This window comes from Aulonocara stuartgranti (assembly GCF_965226115.1).
Source record: "Aulonocara stuartgranti genome assembly, chromosome: 7".
NCBI lineage: Eukaryota > Metazoa > Chordata > Actinopteri > Cichliformes > Cichlidae > Aulonocara > Aulonocara stuartgranti.
The window spans coordinates 19,434,274-19,451,021 of record NC_138945.1 but is presented as its reverse complement, the minus strand read 5'-3'; the positions used below and the strand labels follow the sequence as shown (position 1 = coordinate 19,451,021).

Below are 16,748 nucleotides of genomic sequence, written 5' to 3'. Positions count from 1 at the left end.
TCGCTAATTCTCACCGCTCATTAATTGCTTTATCGCTACTCATTTCTCTGGATAATCATGACTTCTCCCTATCTCTACACTACTTATGCTTTTGTTTGTTCTCTGTTTCCTCTATTTTACCTTGTTTTAACGACTTACTGTTCAGTGTAATCATTTACCGTTATTCCTCACTGTGAAGCACTTTGGTGTACCCCCTGGTTTTAAACATGCTATATAAATAAAATTGTAATGTATTGTAGTGGTTATTAGTACTATCATTAGTATTATTGACCAGTTAGCCTACACTTGTAGACTAATTGCACTGTATTGTTCAAAACTGGCTGTGAGAAAAGCAGTACTATAGTTCCAAAAATCTATCCTTACATTTATGCTTTATTTGTCTATAACTGGTACACACAATAATTTGAACCACGTATCTGCATTCACACCTTTCTCACAAGTGCAGCTAATTGAGTATGATGACATTAATATAAATTGAACATAGTACATATACAGACACTGGTTTGGTTTAGAGAGTGTCGCATTTCAATCCATAGCTCCTCTGAAGTCAGTCTCTGCATCTCAAGACATGTAATAGGGAAAATTTAAGAAATTTCTGGCATTTGAAAACAACATCTTCAAATAAGTATCTTGGGATGGAGCACTTTGAAACTAAATAAGAGCTTCAAATAATTAAGTAATGATCATGAGAAATTGTTTTACATCTAAAGATAATGAGACAATTAAGATGAGAGCTCAAGCATGACAAGCATGACTGCCAGGTTACAACCAAGTTTTGTTGTTGTCGTCAGATTCACTTTATTGACAGCTGGATGAAACATGTTTCCTCTGGAGGCCTGAACTGGGGTTGATCCCAGTGTAATCACAAAGCTATCCGAGGAGTTTTTGTATTGGACAGAAACACAGTGACACCAGTAAGTTACAGACCTTAATTTATCAAACTCAAAGAGGTCTGGAAGAAATCTAATTAAAAATCTGAAGATACAGCAGGCTTCACTAACAAGATAGCCGACTCGGGCAAGAACCAGCTGAGACGGATGCCTACAGCAGACTGAGACTGGCTCACTGAAAGGAGACTGTGTGACTGAACAAGAAATGAAAGACACTGGATACATGAATAATACCTCAGGGACACATCATCACAGATTTATGCTGTCCATGATAGGGTTTGACTCTATAATTATGCTAATCATAGGATGCTAAATGTCTAAACGCACGCCATCAGCACTGAGATCACTTTACAGCAAAAAACGTCTTTGCAAACGACAGAGCAATATGATGTATTGAAGCTATTTGTATTTGGATATGAATGTGACTTTTTTCAAGGTCGGCACATTTGGCTGCATAACTAAGTGCTGAAGTTCTTGGCAGCAATTCAGAATAAACAAAGGCAAACCTGTTGTGGATGTTTTAACCTTGTGCAACTTTAACATAATTCTCTATCCTCTCTATAGCTTTTCTTTCACAACTCAAATAATGAATACCCAATATTTACATTTTTATAGCAATTACCCACACAGATTTGACTAATGTGACCTTATTAGAGACCGCTGGCACTTTCAAAAGTGCTTTGTTTTTCAAAAATCAACACACAGCTAATCCCAGTGAGAAAAAAGGACCCATCTCACCTTGTTTGTATTTCGCTTCATGTGCATGAATAAGTAACATTAACTGTTTTTTATTAAAAAGATGAGATAAAGTGTAAACATCTAAAATGTTTAAGTTGTTGGGTTTTTTTTAAAATCCACTGCATCTGCATGGTGTTTTAAATAAAGAGCAAGTCAGGTTAAGATTGATTGGTCAGGAAGCATAAGCTAGGGATGAAGAAATGAAAGCAGCTGCTGCCCAGGAGCTTACAGAGTTAGCCTCTATCAGCTTAAGACTTGACCCGCTACTGTAGTCTAAGTCTTAGTGCTTTGTTTACTCTGTAGAGTTCATTGTACCATGGGATGATGGTGTACAAAGTGTATAAATGAGACAAAGCTTTACATACACTAAACCATCAGCCAAGAGTGAGGCTGGCTGTCCTTTGCATTCATGGTCTGCTCTGTGGGAAAAGAGCTGCTTGCTGTGAATTCACATTCATTACTGAATTACTTTGGGAGGTCACTGTGCATGCATGCTGCTATCACCTAACTGCCTCTGTCATGAGCTGTTTTGAGCAACTCGATTATTAAATGTAGCATAACAGAGGAGGTGAACTGTAAACCAACACAGCCACCTTACAGGCAAAATGAAATGACACCAGAACTTGCTCTTTATAGAAAATGAAATTAAGTTACGCTAACTGATCCATTGTGCCTATAGATGTTATAACGTAGCCATCGCTATGTTACCCAATGGTTTGTGAAGGCCTGTTTTGAAAGTTTGAGATGAGTGTTTTCAACAACAACACTGCTGTTTTGAAACCAATTAATTATTGGCTAACAAAATTGAATTAATGTTTTATTCACTATGATGTGAAACTGATTGACCAAACTCATCAGGAAGGTCTTTACAGAGGTCAGGGCAGAAGATGTTTCCCCAGAGACAGCTGTCGTGCTCTGATAACTTTTACACATCCAGCTGATATATTCTTCAGAAACTCTTTGTTTACTCACTGAAAAACGAGTATTTGTAGCTGTGAATGCTCCTTACCATTTTCTAAAGACAAGAACAATGTCTGGTTCTGCTAAATCCACTACATATGTTGACCAGCTATAGTTGCCAAGCAAATTACATTTAAAATTACACTTTCCTATAGCTTCTATGGGCTAAGTCACTCATTTTTGGTCACACCGAGTTAGAATTAGGTCTATTTTATAAATCTTGGTCATGCCATGCTTCGTTGTATGTATCCGCACATTCATTGACTAATTACTTGTCTGTGACAATCAAACCCACCCCCATTTGTCTCATCTCAGTTCGTGAGATTACAAAGCTGCACTTCAGAAACCAATGAGTGATGTCACAGCAGCTATATCCATCTTTTATACTTTCTATTCTTCCATGGAAGTTGTGCTAGCAGCCCATTCAATTCATTTTAGTTCTGAGCAGGTATAATTATACTAAGCAATTTTCCTGAAAAGTCATGTTTACAAATGACCGTGATAACAACAGAGAGACAAAAATAATAAACGTATAAGACAGAAAACAAAAGTAATAAGTCATATAAGATGAGGGTAATTGTGGAGGGTTAGTTAAGTAATCTTATTGTTATAAGAGCAAGCAAGTCAAGCACTGCTTGCCCACTGAACTCTAAAAACACACAAAGTGAAAATAATCTCTTTCCTTTCATTTCACCCAGTGTCTTGTCCCAGTTTGCATCTGTCCTTTAAATTACTGGCATCTTATGGCTGCAGTTGGCTGTTGTCTTTAGAAGTTAGCTTGACTTTGAGTTATTGGAATCTATAGTTTCTGTCATTTTCATGGGCGTAACTCTGTCCCATTAACACAGACTTGTGTTTTGTGAGCTGAGAGACAAACGGCATTGCCTGTCATGCATATTGTGAATAAACCTCTGTTCTCTGTTCGTTTAATACACACAGACAGTTGACCAGCATATTAAACAAGCTACTTCTGGCTCTGCTTCTTTCACTGCTCTGAGATTAGTTATGATCTGTGTGTTATTATACACATGTGAAGATATGTGTGGAATGATAGTAAGCAAAAGTGAAGTAACCAAGCAAATTACTCTGTGATTGAGCATCTTAACAAGCAAGATTTGTCACGCTGATCACCTTGACCACAATGTGTGACGTAGCTGACTGTTATTAGTAGACTGTTATCATTAGATTCAAATGATGGAGAAAGGACACAGAGTTTGATAAAAAGTTGAACAGGTGCAGGGTTCATACATGTATGAGATATTACTCTATTCACCGAAAGTACCAAGTTTAACTGGCTGTTTTGCTACTGTGTCAACATACCAGTTACACTGCCACATTAAGTTTTCATTTATATTTTTAACCACGTGTAGATATTGACAGTCAGCAATGTCACATACACTATATGGACAAAAGCATTGGACCACATCTCTTAATCTTTGAACTCAGGTGTTTTCAGTCCCACTACCAAAATTATGCACCTAGCCATGCAGCTTCTTATGGCTAGGTGCTTGAGCAGTGTAAAAGTCACCATATGCCACTGAATATAAGGAAAGAAAGAATGAGTACAGCACTTTTCAAGTGTATTATACCTTAGAAGCTGGGAGAAACAAAAAAGCCATGAATTCCATCACAGACATCAGAATAAATGGATACTGGGAGTGGGGGGGCTTTAATGGTAAATCTTTCACATGTCTGCACTTTGCCTATACAGCACCATTTCTGGACAACTGAGCAGGAAAGTTGGATGGTGGATGTCATTTCAATTCAGCCGAGCTGTAATTCTGAGTATAAGCACAGCTTCAGTGTGTAATAGTGGTTAAACACAAAGCAATGTAGATTTGTGTTGATATGAGCTGAGTGCTGGTATTGAGAAAATTGGACCAAAATTTACTGCTCAGCCTCTCTGAGCTGTTGTGGGCCAAATTTAGTGCAGCATATGTGATGAGGCGTGCTTACCCAGTCTGTCCTAACACTCAAGCCAGGATTTTTCTTCAGCACCCGCCTACAATCAATACTTATCCAGAACTCAGCAAGGTTGCACATAAAAGAACTGCAAAGTTCACTCGTTGCTCCAAAGGTTTGTCCATAATTTACTTAGACATTACCACAACCCAGCAACTGTACAGTAAGTCAGCTGAGGGGTAATTCAAAGGCATAACGTGATAGCTGGTTGCACACAGTGCCAGTTTGTCTTCAGCACCGCTGAGGTATTGAGTGATAGCTGCTGGAGCGGAAGGCTCTGATGGATGAATGGTGATTGAGGAGATCTGAAAGATAGAGGTGTGATGGCATGGTGGCAGCTTGCCACTTGTAAAAAAAAACAACCAACTAGCAGTTAAGATCAATCCATCTTTATATCTGTCATAGCCATTCATAAACATATACTATTTTAGTAGCTTGCTCTGCATAAAGGGGTGTGGTTTTGTTGCATCAACATTTCAAGGTAATGAAAGATTGCGGCTAAGATGAGCTGAAAGATTTGTGCACAGCTGCAGCTAATATGGATTATTAGCAATGATTACTTCCCTTTTAGACAAAGAGGATTTTTATTTCGGAAAAAACAGAAATCTCAGCCATGTTTGACGTGCATAATCCATTTGTTTTATGTCTTTTAAAAGATAAAAAAGTATCAGATATTAGATTTGATGAGTATTGTAAAGCATTCCTGTTGTAAATACACTGAATTAGTCCATTCATGATGAAGTCTGTGAAAAAGGTAGGATCCTTTTTTTTCAGAAACAGACTAAACCCAACCAAAAACTCAGGGTGTGTGTTTTATGACCAATACGGTTATTTTAAGGTTGGATGCAATTCTGATAGATTGTGTCATTTAAGGTCAGGGTTATGATATACTGAAACAGGAAAATGAAGGGTTCATTGTTCATCAACATTGCAGCAGTGTGTTTCACAAATTAAACAACAATAGAAAGTGTGAAACCACTTAATACCACACTACTGCTGGGATGCTATTCTGCTACATGGCTGCAGACAGTGCTGTAAATATTAAAGGTGGAGCACAAGTTAATGAAAGCTAATATCCCGATATAAGACATCTATCGTCCCGATAACGATATAAATCACAAAAATTTAACATTTTCTGTAAATTCTGTGAGTCTCGGGCAGCTCGACTTGCATGAAGTGTTTCCAGCTGGGTGCCATGTACCTGGAGTCCAGTGTTTTAACTGATGCATGAAACGATACATTTTTAGACATAAGTTTTAACGGCCACCGTTTTCTTTGTGAGTATTTATTACACAGCGTGCTGCGGGGAAAAGCCTGTTCTAACGTTTGAGTCTAAGGTTTATATTTAGGACCTGACGGCTCTTTTTTGCTTCATCCATCCATCCATTCGCTTCCGCTTATCCTTTTCAGGGTCGCTGGAGCCTATCCCAGCTGTCATGGGGCGAGAGGCGGGGTACACCCTGGACAGGTCGCCAGTCTGTTGCAGGGCCAACACACGGGACAGACAACCATTCACACCTAGTGGCAATATGGATTATCCAATCAACCTATCCCCACAAGCTGCATGTCTTTGGACGGTGGGAGGAAGCCGGAGTACCCGGAGGGAACCCACACAAACACGGGGAGAACATGCAAACTCCACACAGAAAGACCCCGGCCTGATGGTGGAATTGAACTCAGGACCTTCTTGCTGTGCCACAGTGCTGATCCTCTTTTTTGCTTCTCATCCGTAAATACTCTGCATACTCTTTCACGTGATTCGGTTTATTTTGAAAAGTCTCAACAGGATCTTGAGCTTTATTGTGAAAGGTTTATGTGGAAAATAAACAAGCGGACACGGGATGGTTTTACCGTCCTTGTTGCTAATGACAACGCATAAAAACAGGCGCTTGTCCATCCGTAGTGTGGTTATATTAAATATAAGAGAAAGAGAGAACTTTAAGAAATTAATATAGCCACTACAGTGACCAATATTGCCGCAAACGGTTTATTTTGCGACACCACGAAACAAACGATAGCGTAAAATGAAACGATAGACATTTTTATATCGTCTTCCGATATATATCATTATATCGAACAGCCCTAACATCAATACCAACATATCTGTCCTTAACCAAGATTGGCTGTTGATATATGTATGTATAAACACCTTTACACATACATCTAAGCTGCTCTTATGATTTATACTGACCCATGACCAGAGATGGGCAGTAACGCGTTAGTAATCCGATTACTTTTTTCAAGTAACGAGTAAAGTAAGGGATTACTATTGCAGAAAAGGTAATTTGATTACTGTTACTTTCCCGTAAGCACCTGCGTTACTGCATGACTAAAACCGGGCTTTTTTTGCAAGAGTATCTCATGACAATGACATAAGTAAGTGCAACGTTTGTGGCAACAGCTGTGTGCAGATCAACAATGGATAATATATCGAATGCGGGAGAGCATATGATCGTGCAGCGTTTAAAGAGTGGAAGTACTTTGGGTTTGATTCTGTAAAAAGTGACAAAATCATTAGCGTCCGCTGCTCACTGCGTAGGAAGAAAACTTCTTTTTACAGCGAAAAAAACCCCCCTAAACTTCCAAACAAGCACCAACAATACGCTGCCACTGGAATGTGAAATTCACAGAGAAACTCCCAGATCCTTCCACTGACCGCTGCGACACACCTGCACCAGGGCAAACCTCCGCCTGCCTGCTATACAGGTGAAAATTGAGAAACAGGACTGCTGAGTCTTTGATTTTATTTATTTTCTGCTGTGTTTTACTTGCATCTATTTGGAAGAGTGAGTGTAAACACAAATACAGTGGGGCAAAAAAGTATTTAGTCAGCCACCGATTGTGCAAGTTCCCCCACTTAAAATGATGACAGAGGTCAGTAATTTGCACCAGAGGTACACTTCAACTGTGAGAGACAGAATGTGAAAAAAAAAATCCATGAATTCACATGGTAGGATTTGTAAAGAATTTATTCGTAAATCAGGGTGGAAAATAAGTATTTGGTCACCTCAATCAAGGAAAATCTCTGGCTCTCACAGACCTGTAACGTCTTCTGTAAGAAGCTTTTCTGTCCTCCACTCGTTACCTGTATGAATGGCACCTGTTTGAACTCATCATCTGTATAAAAGACACCTGTCCACAGCCTCAAACAGTCAGACTCCAAACTCCGCCATGGCCAAGACCAAAGAGCTTTCGAAGGACACCAGGAAAAGTATTGTAGACCTGCACCAGACTGGGAAGAGTGAATCTACAATAGGCAAGCAGCTTGGTGTGAAAAAAATCAACTGTGGGAGCAATCATCAGAAAATGGAAGACATACAAGACCACTGATAATCTCCCTCGATCTAGGGCTCCACGCAAGATCTCATCCCGTGGGGTCAAAATGATCATGAGAACGGTGCGCAAAGATCCCAGAACCACACGGGGGGACCTGGTGAATGACCTGCAGAGAGCTGGGACCAAAGTAACAAAGGTCACCATCAGTAACACACTACAACGGCAGGGAATCAAATCCCACAGTGCCAGACGTGTTCCGCTGCTGAAGCCAGTGCATGTCCAGGCCCGTCTGAAGTTTGCCAGAGAGCACATGGATGATACAGCAGAGGATTGGGAGAATGTCATGTGGTCAGATGAAACCAAAGTAGAACTTTTTGGTATAAACTCAACTCGTCGTGTTTGGAGGAAGAAGAATACTGAGTTGCATCCCAAGAACACCATACCTACTGTGAAGCATGGGGGTGGAAACATCATGCTATGGGGCTGTTTTTCTGCCAAGGGGACAGGACGACTGATCCGTGTTAAGGACAGAATGAATGGGGCCATGTATCGTGAGATTTGAGCCAAAACCTCCTTCCATCAGTGAGAACTTTGAAGATGAAACGAGGCTGGGTCTTCCAACATGACAATGATCCAAAACACACCGCCCGGGCAACAAAGGAGTGGCTCCGTAAGAAGCATTTGAAAGTCCTGGAGTGGCCTAGCCAGTCTCCAGACCTCAACCCCATAGAAAATCTGTTGCGGGAGTTGAAAGTCCGTGTTGCTCGGCGACAGCCCCAAAACATCACTGCTCTCGAGAAGATCTGCATGGAGGAATGGGCCAAAATACCAGCTACTGTGTGTGCAAACCTGGTAAAGACCTATAGTAAACATTTGACCTCTGTTATTGCCAACAAAGGTTATGTTACAAAGTATTGAGTTGTATTTTTGTTATTGACCAAATACTTATTTTCCACCCTGATTTACGAATAAATTCTTTACAAATCCTACCATGTGGATTCATGGATTTTTTTTTTTTTCACATTCTGTCTCTCACAGTTGAAGTGTACCTCTGGTGCAAATTACTGACCTCTGTCATCATTTTAGGTGGGGGAACTTGCACAATTGGTGGCTGACTAAATACTTTTTTGCCCCACTGTAACTATTTTATTTTATGTGCTGGAATGTGCAGAAAATAGGTTTAAATGTTAAACAAATTTCTTCCAGTCAGAGAATGGTGCATACAATTTAATGTTTGCTTGATGCTTAACGTTAAAAGATTAAAACTAATAAAACTAGTTTCAAAAAGTGACTTTTTTATTTGATTACATTTTATATGATGGATTATGCAGAAAAAATAGAATTGGCTAAAAGATCTATTGCTTTATTACCTATTCAGGTTGTAAATATTTTTTTAAAGTAACTAAGTAAGTAATTACTTTTGAAAATAAGTAATCAGTAAAGTAACAGGATTACTTTTTTGGGGAAGTAATCTGTAATTAGTTACTGATTACTTTTTTCAAGTAACTTGACCAACACTGCCCATGACTCACACTAACAAAAGTAAAGGTAACTACTGTGAGTAAAGGAAGAAGTGAGATGATTTAGGTATTGAGCCACAAAGGGCTCATGGAGACGGTTGAGGCAGATGGCTGGGTAAGCCAACACCGGATTTTATCATGGAACATAATGTTTTGTTTCCTGCTCCAAATACAAGATTTTTTTATACTGTTACTGTTATATAACTTTAGCATGTTTAACTTTGCAACCATGATGCTCAAGGTCATTTATTTATAAGAAAACCTTCACTTCTTTCTAAATCCAGTCTTCACTAGATAGTGAAGATTTGTGAAAAGCAACCTTAATGGGCATTCAGGTTGGAAGGCTTCAACCCCAACAACGTGTTTAATAGACACGCTGGTCCACTGTGTCCCTTTCAGGCTTTTCCTCTCCAAAATGTGAAGTTGCAGAAGTTGCTTTAAGTTGCAGTAAGCTGCATTAATAGCAGAAGGACATTTTTTATTTCAAGTCAATCGATTCTAACGATGAAGGACCCTGGAATATACTTAATAATTTTTTTGCTCACTACCAACTTTGTGGCTTTAAATATATTATCTCCCTCTGCTGGTAATGCAGGGAGATTACCAGCAAGAGATTTACCCTGCTCGTATTGCACCAATTGCATGCACTAATGCAACTTCTGCATGCGTATCCATTTCATGTTTTAGAGAGGCAAAGTGTGAAATGGACCAGTGTGTCTATTACATGTTTTGGGTGATACTGGGCTGAAGGATTGTTGCACTAACAGAATTGGCTGGTAGAATATGCCAGTTGATTTTACATGAAGTAAGGCTGATCAAAATGGTGAAGCTGTAGTGTTACTTTAATAAAAAATGGCTCTATAGCATTGTTTTTCATCTTGTCTTCCAGAGTTTAGTTTAGGAGACGTATAAACATATTTGTCTGTAATGAGAATGGAGATCACGATCTACTGATGTTTAATTTCTATCATGCCCCAGAGTTTATGTTGGAAGTGAAACACCAACCAAAGGGATATTCATACAAATTGCCAACTCAAAAACAACACTATAATGGGCCTATAAAACATTATACACTGACTTATTATCCTCAATCAAGCAGACAGTTACCACTTATATCACCCAAAATAAAGTGGTCCCCACGAATACTATTAGAGCAATGGAAAAAAGAATTCCAGAGTTGGCGTTTAGCATTTAATATCGCATCTATTGATCATCTCTGATAATGACAGAGGCACAGTGCCAAAGCAGGGAGAAGATTGAGAGTGGGTGCTAGTGGATGAGCTTTAGGGATCTAATTTAGCTGTGGGTGAGATTCTAGCCTGATTATTATTTATATGACACATCATCCACATTAGGCAGAGCTTCCCTGTTCCACATGCCACTCTTGATCTTCCTCTCTCCTCCCTGTTTCAAAGACATGGCACAATGGTGATGGGCACCATCTGGCACTCACTGTTGGCACAAGTTCGGTATGTGATTAGCAGCATGAACAAGGGTTTTCGCTCTCCTGTTTTTCTTGGTGTGTCTCTCACCCTTCTGTTTCACACCCAGGTTTATATTTGTCATTTCCACACACAAACAAACTCACGAGTGGATGGATACACATTTGTAAGGACATAAAACAATTTTATGGTTTCACATCTCCTCTGAATGGTCTGGGACAAACATGTTTTCAATGTATGCACTATGAACACGTCACATACCACGGTGCCTTTTCTGACCTAGCTGTAGTGCTGTCAGCAGTTCAAGATAAAAATTTTAAAAAAATAAGTATGTAGAGCCAATAATGCTCTTCATGTCTATTTTCTTGTTTTCTCACTGTGAAAATCTCGTGCTCCAGCTGGCTGAACATTTCGACTGTGTAGATTCATATGAATGAGATTGATGCCTACAGTGTGTTTTCTCCCTCTCCCCCGCGAGATGCCTGTTGATCCATGGCTCAGCCCTGAAGTAAAGATGGATTACTGCAGAAGAACTGCCTGCCTTGCCCTTTACACATTTCACACACACCACTTCTCCATTATCAGGCTCATCCACGGGGGGAAGACGTGCACATGTGCACACACATGCCCCAACATCAACACAGGTCTTAAAGCTCTGATGGGGTTGTTAGCAAAAGGTCACTGTCAAGACTCTGACAAATCTTTCTTTAGAGAGACAAAAACGTGTCATATCCAGTTACATTCGCAATATATCAGGTATCAGCTTTTTGTTGTCTTTCTATCACTTTCCATTTACATGTCTCTCTCTGTTTCTCTCTCTAGTTTTTTCCCTCCATTTGCTTAGGTTGTACAGTAAAGAATTCATGCTTGTATGTTTGGATCAATTTCCCATGGAGTGCTCACACTCTGGATGTAGAAGACATCCATAAAAGCAAATCCAAGCTCAGTTATGGGCAGTTTAGATCGGGATACACCTGGATACTGGATGTTGACAGCTTTAGCCTCAGGATTCAGTTAAAATTGTTTTGACTGGTAACTAAATTATTTTTGAATATATCATGTCTAAGAGCTATTCTGTTTATTTTTGCTCTTGCAACAAAATGTTTGAATGCGGCGAACCTCCTCTTCTCTATCTTACATATTAGTCAAGCTGGTTAGTGAGAGAAAATTGATCCTCCTACTTTACTTGCTATTGTTTCCATACAACACAGATATGGTAACAGACCGATGAAAGTAGAGTCAGCTACAGTTTGTCTAGCATAAAAGTCTCACATCAGTTTCTCAAGTTAACCACAATGTTCATGTGTAAATAATCAGAATAAAAAGCTGCTGGCCTTCTGGCTCGCCCAACTCCAGCCTTTTTTTAAAAGGACATGGACATTTCCATAAAACTGGCAAATACTACAGATTCCAGAGGAATTGTATTAAAGCAGAGTTAAGCATGCTTCCAGAGACAATAGCCAACTGTGGCCACAAGATGGCAGTAATTTAAAAGATGGTGAAAAACACGCAATGACAGAAACAGAAACTTTATTTAGTGTGATGGAAGTGAAACATATAGGATCAAAGGATGTCACTGACTCACATATGATGGGATATAAAATATATTCGAGGGTGAGCTGTGCAAGTGGAACTAGTGCCCAGGGGTGACAAGCAAATTGCTAGATAAGTGGATGGACCTTAATTACATCTGCCTGCTGTTTGGTGATGAATAAGCAGGTGTTCATTGGGTCGTAGAGCTTTTTTTCTGAAAAAAAAGGGGGGGTGCGTTGCAGTTGTTGACAATGCTTTGACATCACACCAGAATGTTAAAAAAATTGTGGACCATAAAATAAAATAAACAGTAAAAAAGAAAAAACAAGCAGAAACCTGCCACTAGACTTTACAGTTTTTTACATTTAGGACCATAGGCATGTTAGCATCAGCAGAGGAAGCTCAGTCTCAGTGGAGGGTTCTTTACACCGTCTTTGAGGTCACAAATCACAGCACTAGTACTACATTGCTCCCGAAACTGTCACTGCTGCTGCACAGATGATGTCACAGGACTGGAGGAACCCCTCAAAATAAGGACCATTCACTTAAATGATTGCAGACTTGGCCCTGCAATGTAGAAGCAAATCAGATTAATGGTGGAACAGATGGAGTTTGCTTGATTTGTGAGACTGACGCTGTATGTGACAGTCAAGTCTGGACGACGTCTGCTCACTCTCTTTTACAAAAACACACTCAGGTCCCTCTGTCACTAAATTATACTTTGTATGGTTTATGTTTCATAAAAGTAGGTTTTGTGTTTCATCTTCCTCCCCGCTTTGCTCCATTGCTTCTTCAAGTACAGATGCACTCTTTTCCTCCTCCTCCTCCTCTTTCTTCCTCTCTGTATTTTTCCCCCCTGAGAATTCATTTTCTATTCTATTCAGTCAGGTCTTCTCACTCCCTGTTATGATAATGGAAGAGAATCGTCAATGTTTAATGAAAGCCTTGAGGCTACATACAGGTTCAGACATATCCTTGTGTACGTGAACATAAGAAGTTCATCTATAATTAGTTCACACATCACTGTGTTTCAAGGGGAGCTCTGTTAAATATGTGCACATCGGGGTGCAGACTTTTTTGGGACGAGTGTCTACTGATTTGCATACTGCATGTATAGTGCAATTGTTGATTTGCCTCAGTAAACTGTGCATAGAAACATGTTGGGGTCATGGTTCATTTATCTATTGAAGGGAATCCAGTGCTGTAAGTAGCAATTGTTCCCACTAAACACCTCTCTGATGTTCCTCTCATCCTTCTTTCCTGCTGCTGCTATACCCAATCCAGAGTTGCCAGTTTGCACCACTTCACCTCATCCCCATTTAGGTGTGAAATGTATTTATATTCAAGGCGGGGAGAACGGAGAAGTGGGGGCAGAGCAGAGGAAGTGACACAAGCAATCTGTGGGAAAAGGCGCCTCTTTCTGATGCCTGTAAAATAGCATATTCGTCTGGATAAAAGCAGGACAATGAGAAGCTGTCTTGTAGCTATGGGCCACAGTTAGGAACATGTGGAGAATATTTGAATTGGACTGCTATGCCCTTCTGGGCCAGATGAGAAGGTGATTCAAAGGTGGTGGAAAGAAACGTGAGACCGAGCTGTGAAGTGGCACTCTGGCGATAGGGAAGGAGACAGAAGCATATTACAGAGGCCAAGAGTAGTATGAATGAGGGCTCTATGCAACACAGCCCACAACTCTTAACACTCACTTGAGTTCCTGAAAAGACACTATGAATTTTCTTACTAGGTTCTTCACTTTAGTGTGCTTCTCTTTATTCCCTTGTTCAGCCTTTCACAGCTTGACAGAATCACAAAAAAAAGCCACATGCTGTTTAAAAACAAAACAAAACAAACAAACAATCAATTTGTTCTCTCAATCAATTAATTCTGTCTGAAACTCAGCTTGCACTGTGCTGCATGTTTAATCATGCAAGGCATGCAGAGCTGCTCCATCACAGAAATCCACTGGACAAGCGTCTCTGGCAATCATCCTCCACCCATATCGAGCCAACAAAGAGATGACTCCAAGTCTCCCCCGGCACTATTATTACTTTTTAAAATCTTTTAAAGCCGTTGTGATGAATTCTTGATGTGGATTAATATTTCACTGCACACAAGAGTTAGACATTTGCGCAGGGGAAAAAGTAAGAGAAGAAGGGATGGGACACTTGCCAAATTTTTTTTTTAAAAAAAGGAGAAATTGAGATGCATCGAGAGTCATCCGCAATTCATCTCCCACGCCCAGTCTCCAGACTCTCTTATTCTCAGCCGACTCTCTCTGGGGTCTATCACAATCGAGGGACAGCGTGCGAATATCTGTCGTGCAATGTTGTGCCAGTGGAGCTGTGCGTCAGGAAGCGCTGATTCACAGTCGGTGTGTGGTGGGATTGGGGAGCGAAGAACTCTTACTGTAGGCACTGTCACAAAATGTTCATCTCAAATCATCCCGATGGATCAGTCTACGGCCCGATTCTTACGAGACACGCAAAAGAAATCCTCTGTCACCACCGTGCCTGGGCATGCATATGCATATCACTGATGTGAACAGGCACTCATTGACAATTGTTTAAAGAGTCTGACTAAATGAGAGCAATGGAGAGAAAACAATATGAGCGTGGAACAAGGCCACACACAAGATTGGCAACAAACACGAGTGATATCTCCGTGGATAAAAGTCAGCGAAAAGGAAAACAAGAAAGGCAGAAATGCTTCCTCAGCACTCCTTTTTCCCCTCAATTATCTGCTGTTCACTGAAGGCGACGAAGGTTTTGTTTTAAAGAAAGGAAAAAAAGAGCAAACTTTAGTAGACTCATAGTTCAGATGAAAACATATCGTCCACGGAGTCATTAATCCGTCTCAGAGTCGCGGCCCATCAAGCTCCTCCAGCGAAACGCGTGATCGAGCAATAGACAGAGCAGTTGCAGAGATAAAGCAGCAGAGTACAGATCTGATTAGGCTGCTGTCTCCGTACACTCCACGGGGATTAAGCACAACAGCTCCTTGTTAGACCTCCCTACTTCATTTCATACAGCACATTCGCCATTAGCAAAAAGAATAACAGGGAGAGAAGGGGGTGGGGATCACCAACGCATTCACTAATTAACACTCCTGCATGGCCACACAATCGAATTCACATTTTAATATGCAGTTAATGTGCCAGTGGTGCTGGATAAATAACATCAGATACATCATGCATTATTCGTCCTGTAAAATGAGACCTTAAAAAAAGGCAGAACAAATGAAGTGTTTGTTTATGAACTGTGTTTGGGTACAAAATGCTCAGAATGTTTCTCTCTGTAGCCACTAGAATCTACATTTGCATGCTTAAAGTGTCATTAGCATTTTGATATAAGCTCTGCCGATGTCCTGAGAAACTAGAGAACAAAGCCCTGTGCGCAAACACACAAAGGCATGCTTAAATACACATGTATCATAACAACTTTGTGCTTAACATATTCATGATGTTGTTAGGTGTTTATGTTTTTTTTAAAGAGATGCTTATCATATCCAGCTTGGTGCCTGCATTAAAGTGAGGGTTAGATTTTGTCCTTTTTTTCCTCCAAGTTTTACAATCCCACTCTTACACATATCATTATGTAACATAACTTTTTCCTAGACAATAAGTTGGATGTTTTTTTTCTTTTCTTTGTTATTTCTGATTGATTACGCCTCAAACTTCCCTTTGGTAACCAGTAATTAAATTTAAAAATGTCATTGTCCTGGTCACAAAAGCAAAGTCTGAAAAGAATAATATGGATTTTCTCGACCTTTGAGGCAATCAGGAGAAAAAACACTTACTACACAGGATCAAAAGCGTAGTGTAATTGCTGTGTTTGAAAACTGCAGACTCTCTACTAGAATGTATCGTTGCATTAACTCTTTCCACCTGCAAGCTGTAAGCCAAACACTGATGATTATTGTTAATTGGATTTCAGGATCACTCAGGACAAATACTGAACTGAACTGTGTCTTTCAACTCAATTTTGCTCAGCAACACCAGGTATAAGATTTAACTCAAAATCTTTCCTTAAAATTGCAATGGAAGAAAAATCAGATTAAATGTAGATGAAATCTAACACAAAAACATACTATGGTTTCAGCTTGTGTCCATACCAGAAACAGCTGTGTGGCACAGCCAAAAAAAGCACTTTGAGTGCAGTGAATCAAAAATGCAGAAAAGTCCTCTTTTCTGCCGCTGCCCTGCCAGTGCTGGCACCAGCTCTGCCTCTGTGCCTTTTAATAATCTGGTCGCATTTTAGCAGGTTTGAAACCTGAACATTACACTGCATTATGCAGTGGAGGCTGGGGGTCATTACTGGAGGAAGAAAATCATCAGGAGAAAAATCTGCATTTGTGTAGTTTCTTGCCTTAGACCCTCACAGAGCCACTGAGGTCAGTAGTTTGAACTTTGGACCCAAACGACCAAACCA

At 40.0% G+C, this 16,748-nt stretch overlaps 1 protein-coding gene across 5 annotated transcripts in view; it reads right to left on the bottom strand.

The window, feature by feature from the left end:
* LOC309709843 (uncharacterized protein) overlaps window positions 1-16,748 on the bottom strand; it is a 51,152-nt gene that overhangs the window by 11,709 nt on the left and 22,695 nt on the right. Inside the window, exon 4 of one of the 5 annotated variants that reach the window (XM_082538727.1) lies at window positions 12,392-12,888. The exons of the other annotated variants lie outside the window; for them this stretch is intronic. Coding sequence (XP_082394853.1) covers window positions 12,867-12,888 — 22 coding nt within the window. The 3' untranslated portion in view covers window positions 12,392-12,866. Of the gene's footprint in view, window positions 1-12,391; window positions 12,889-16,748 lie in introns of those variants that run through there. 5 annotated transcript variants of the gene reach the window in all.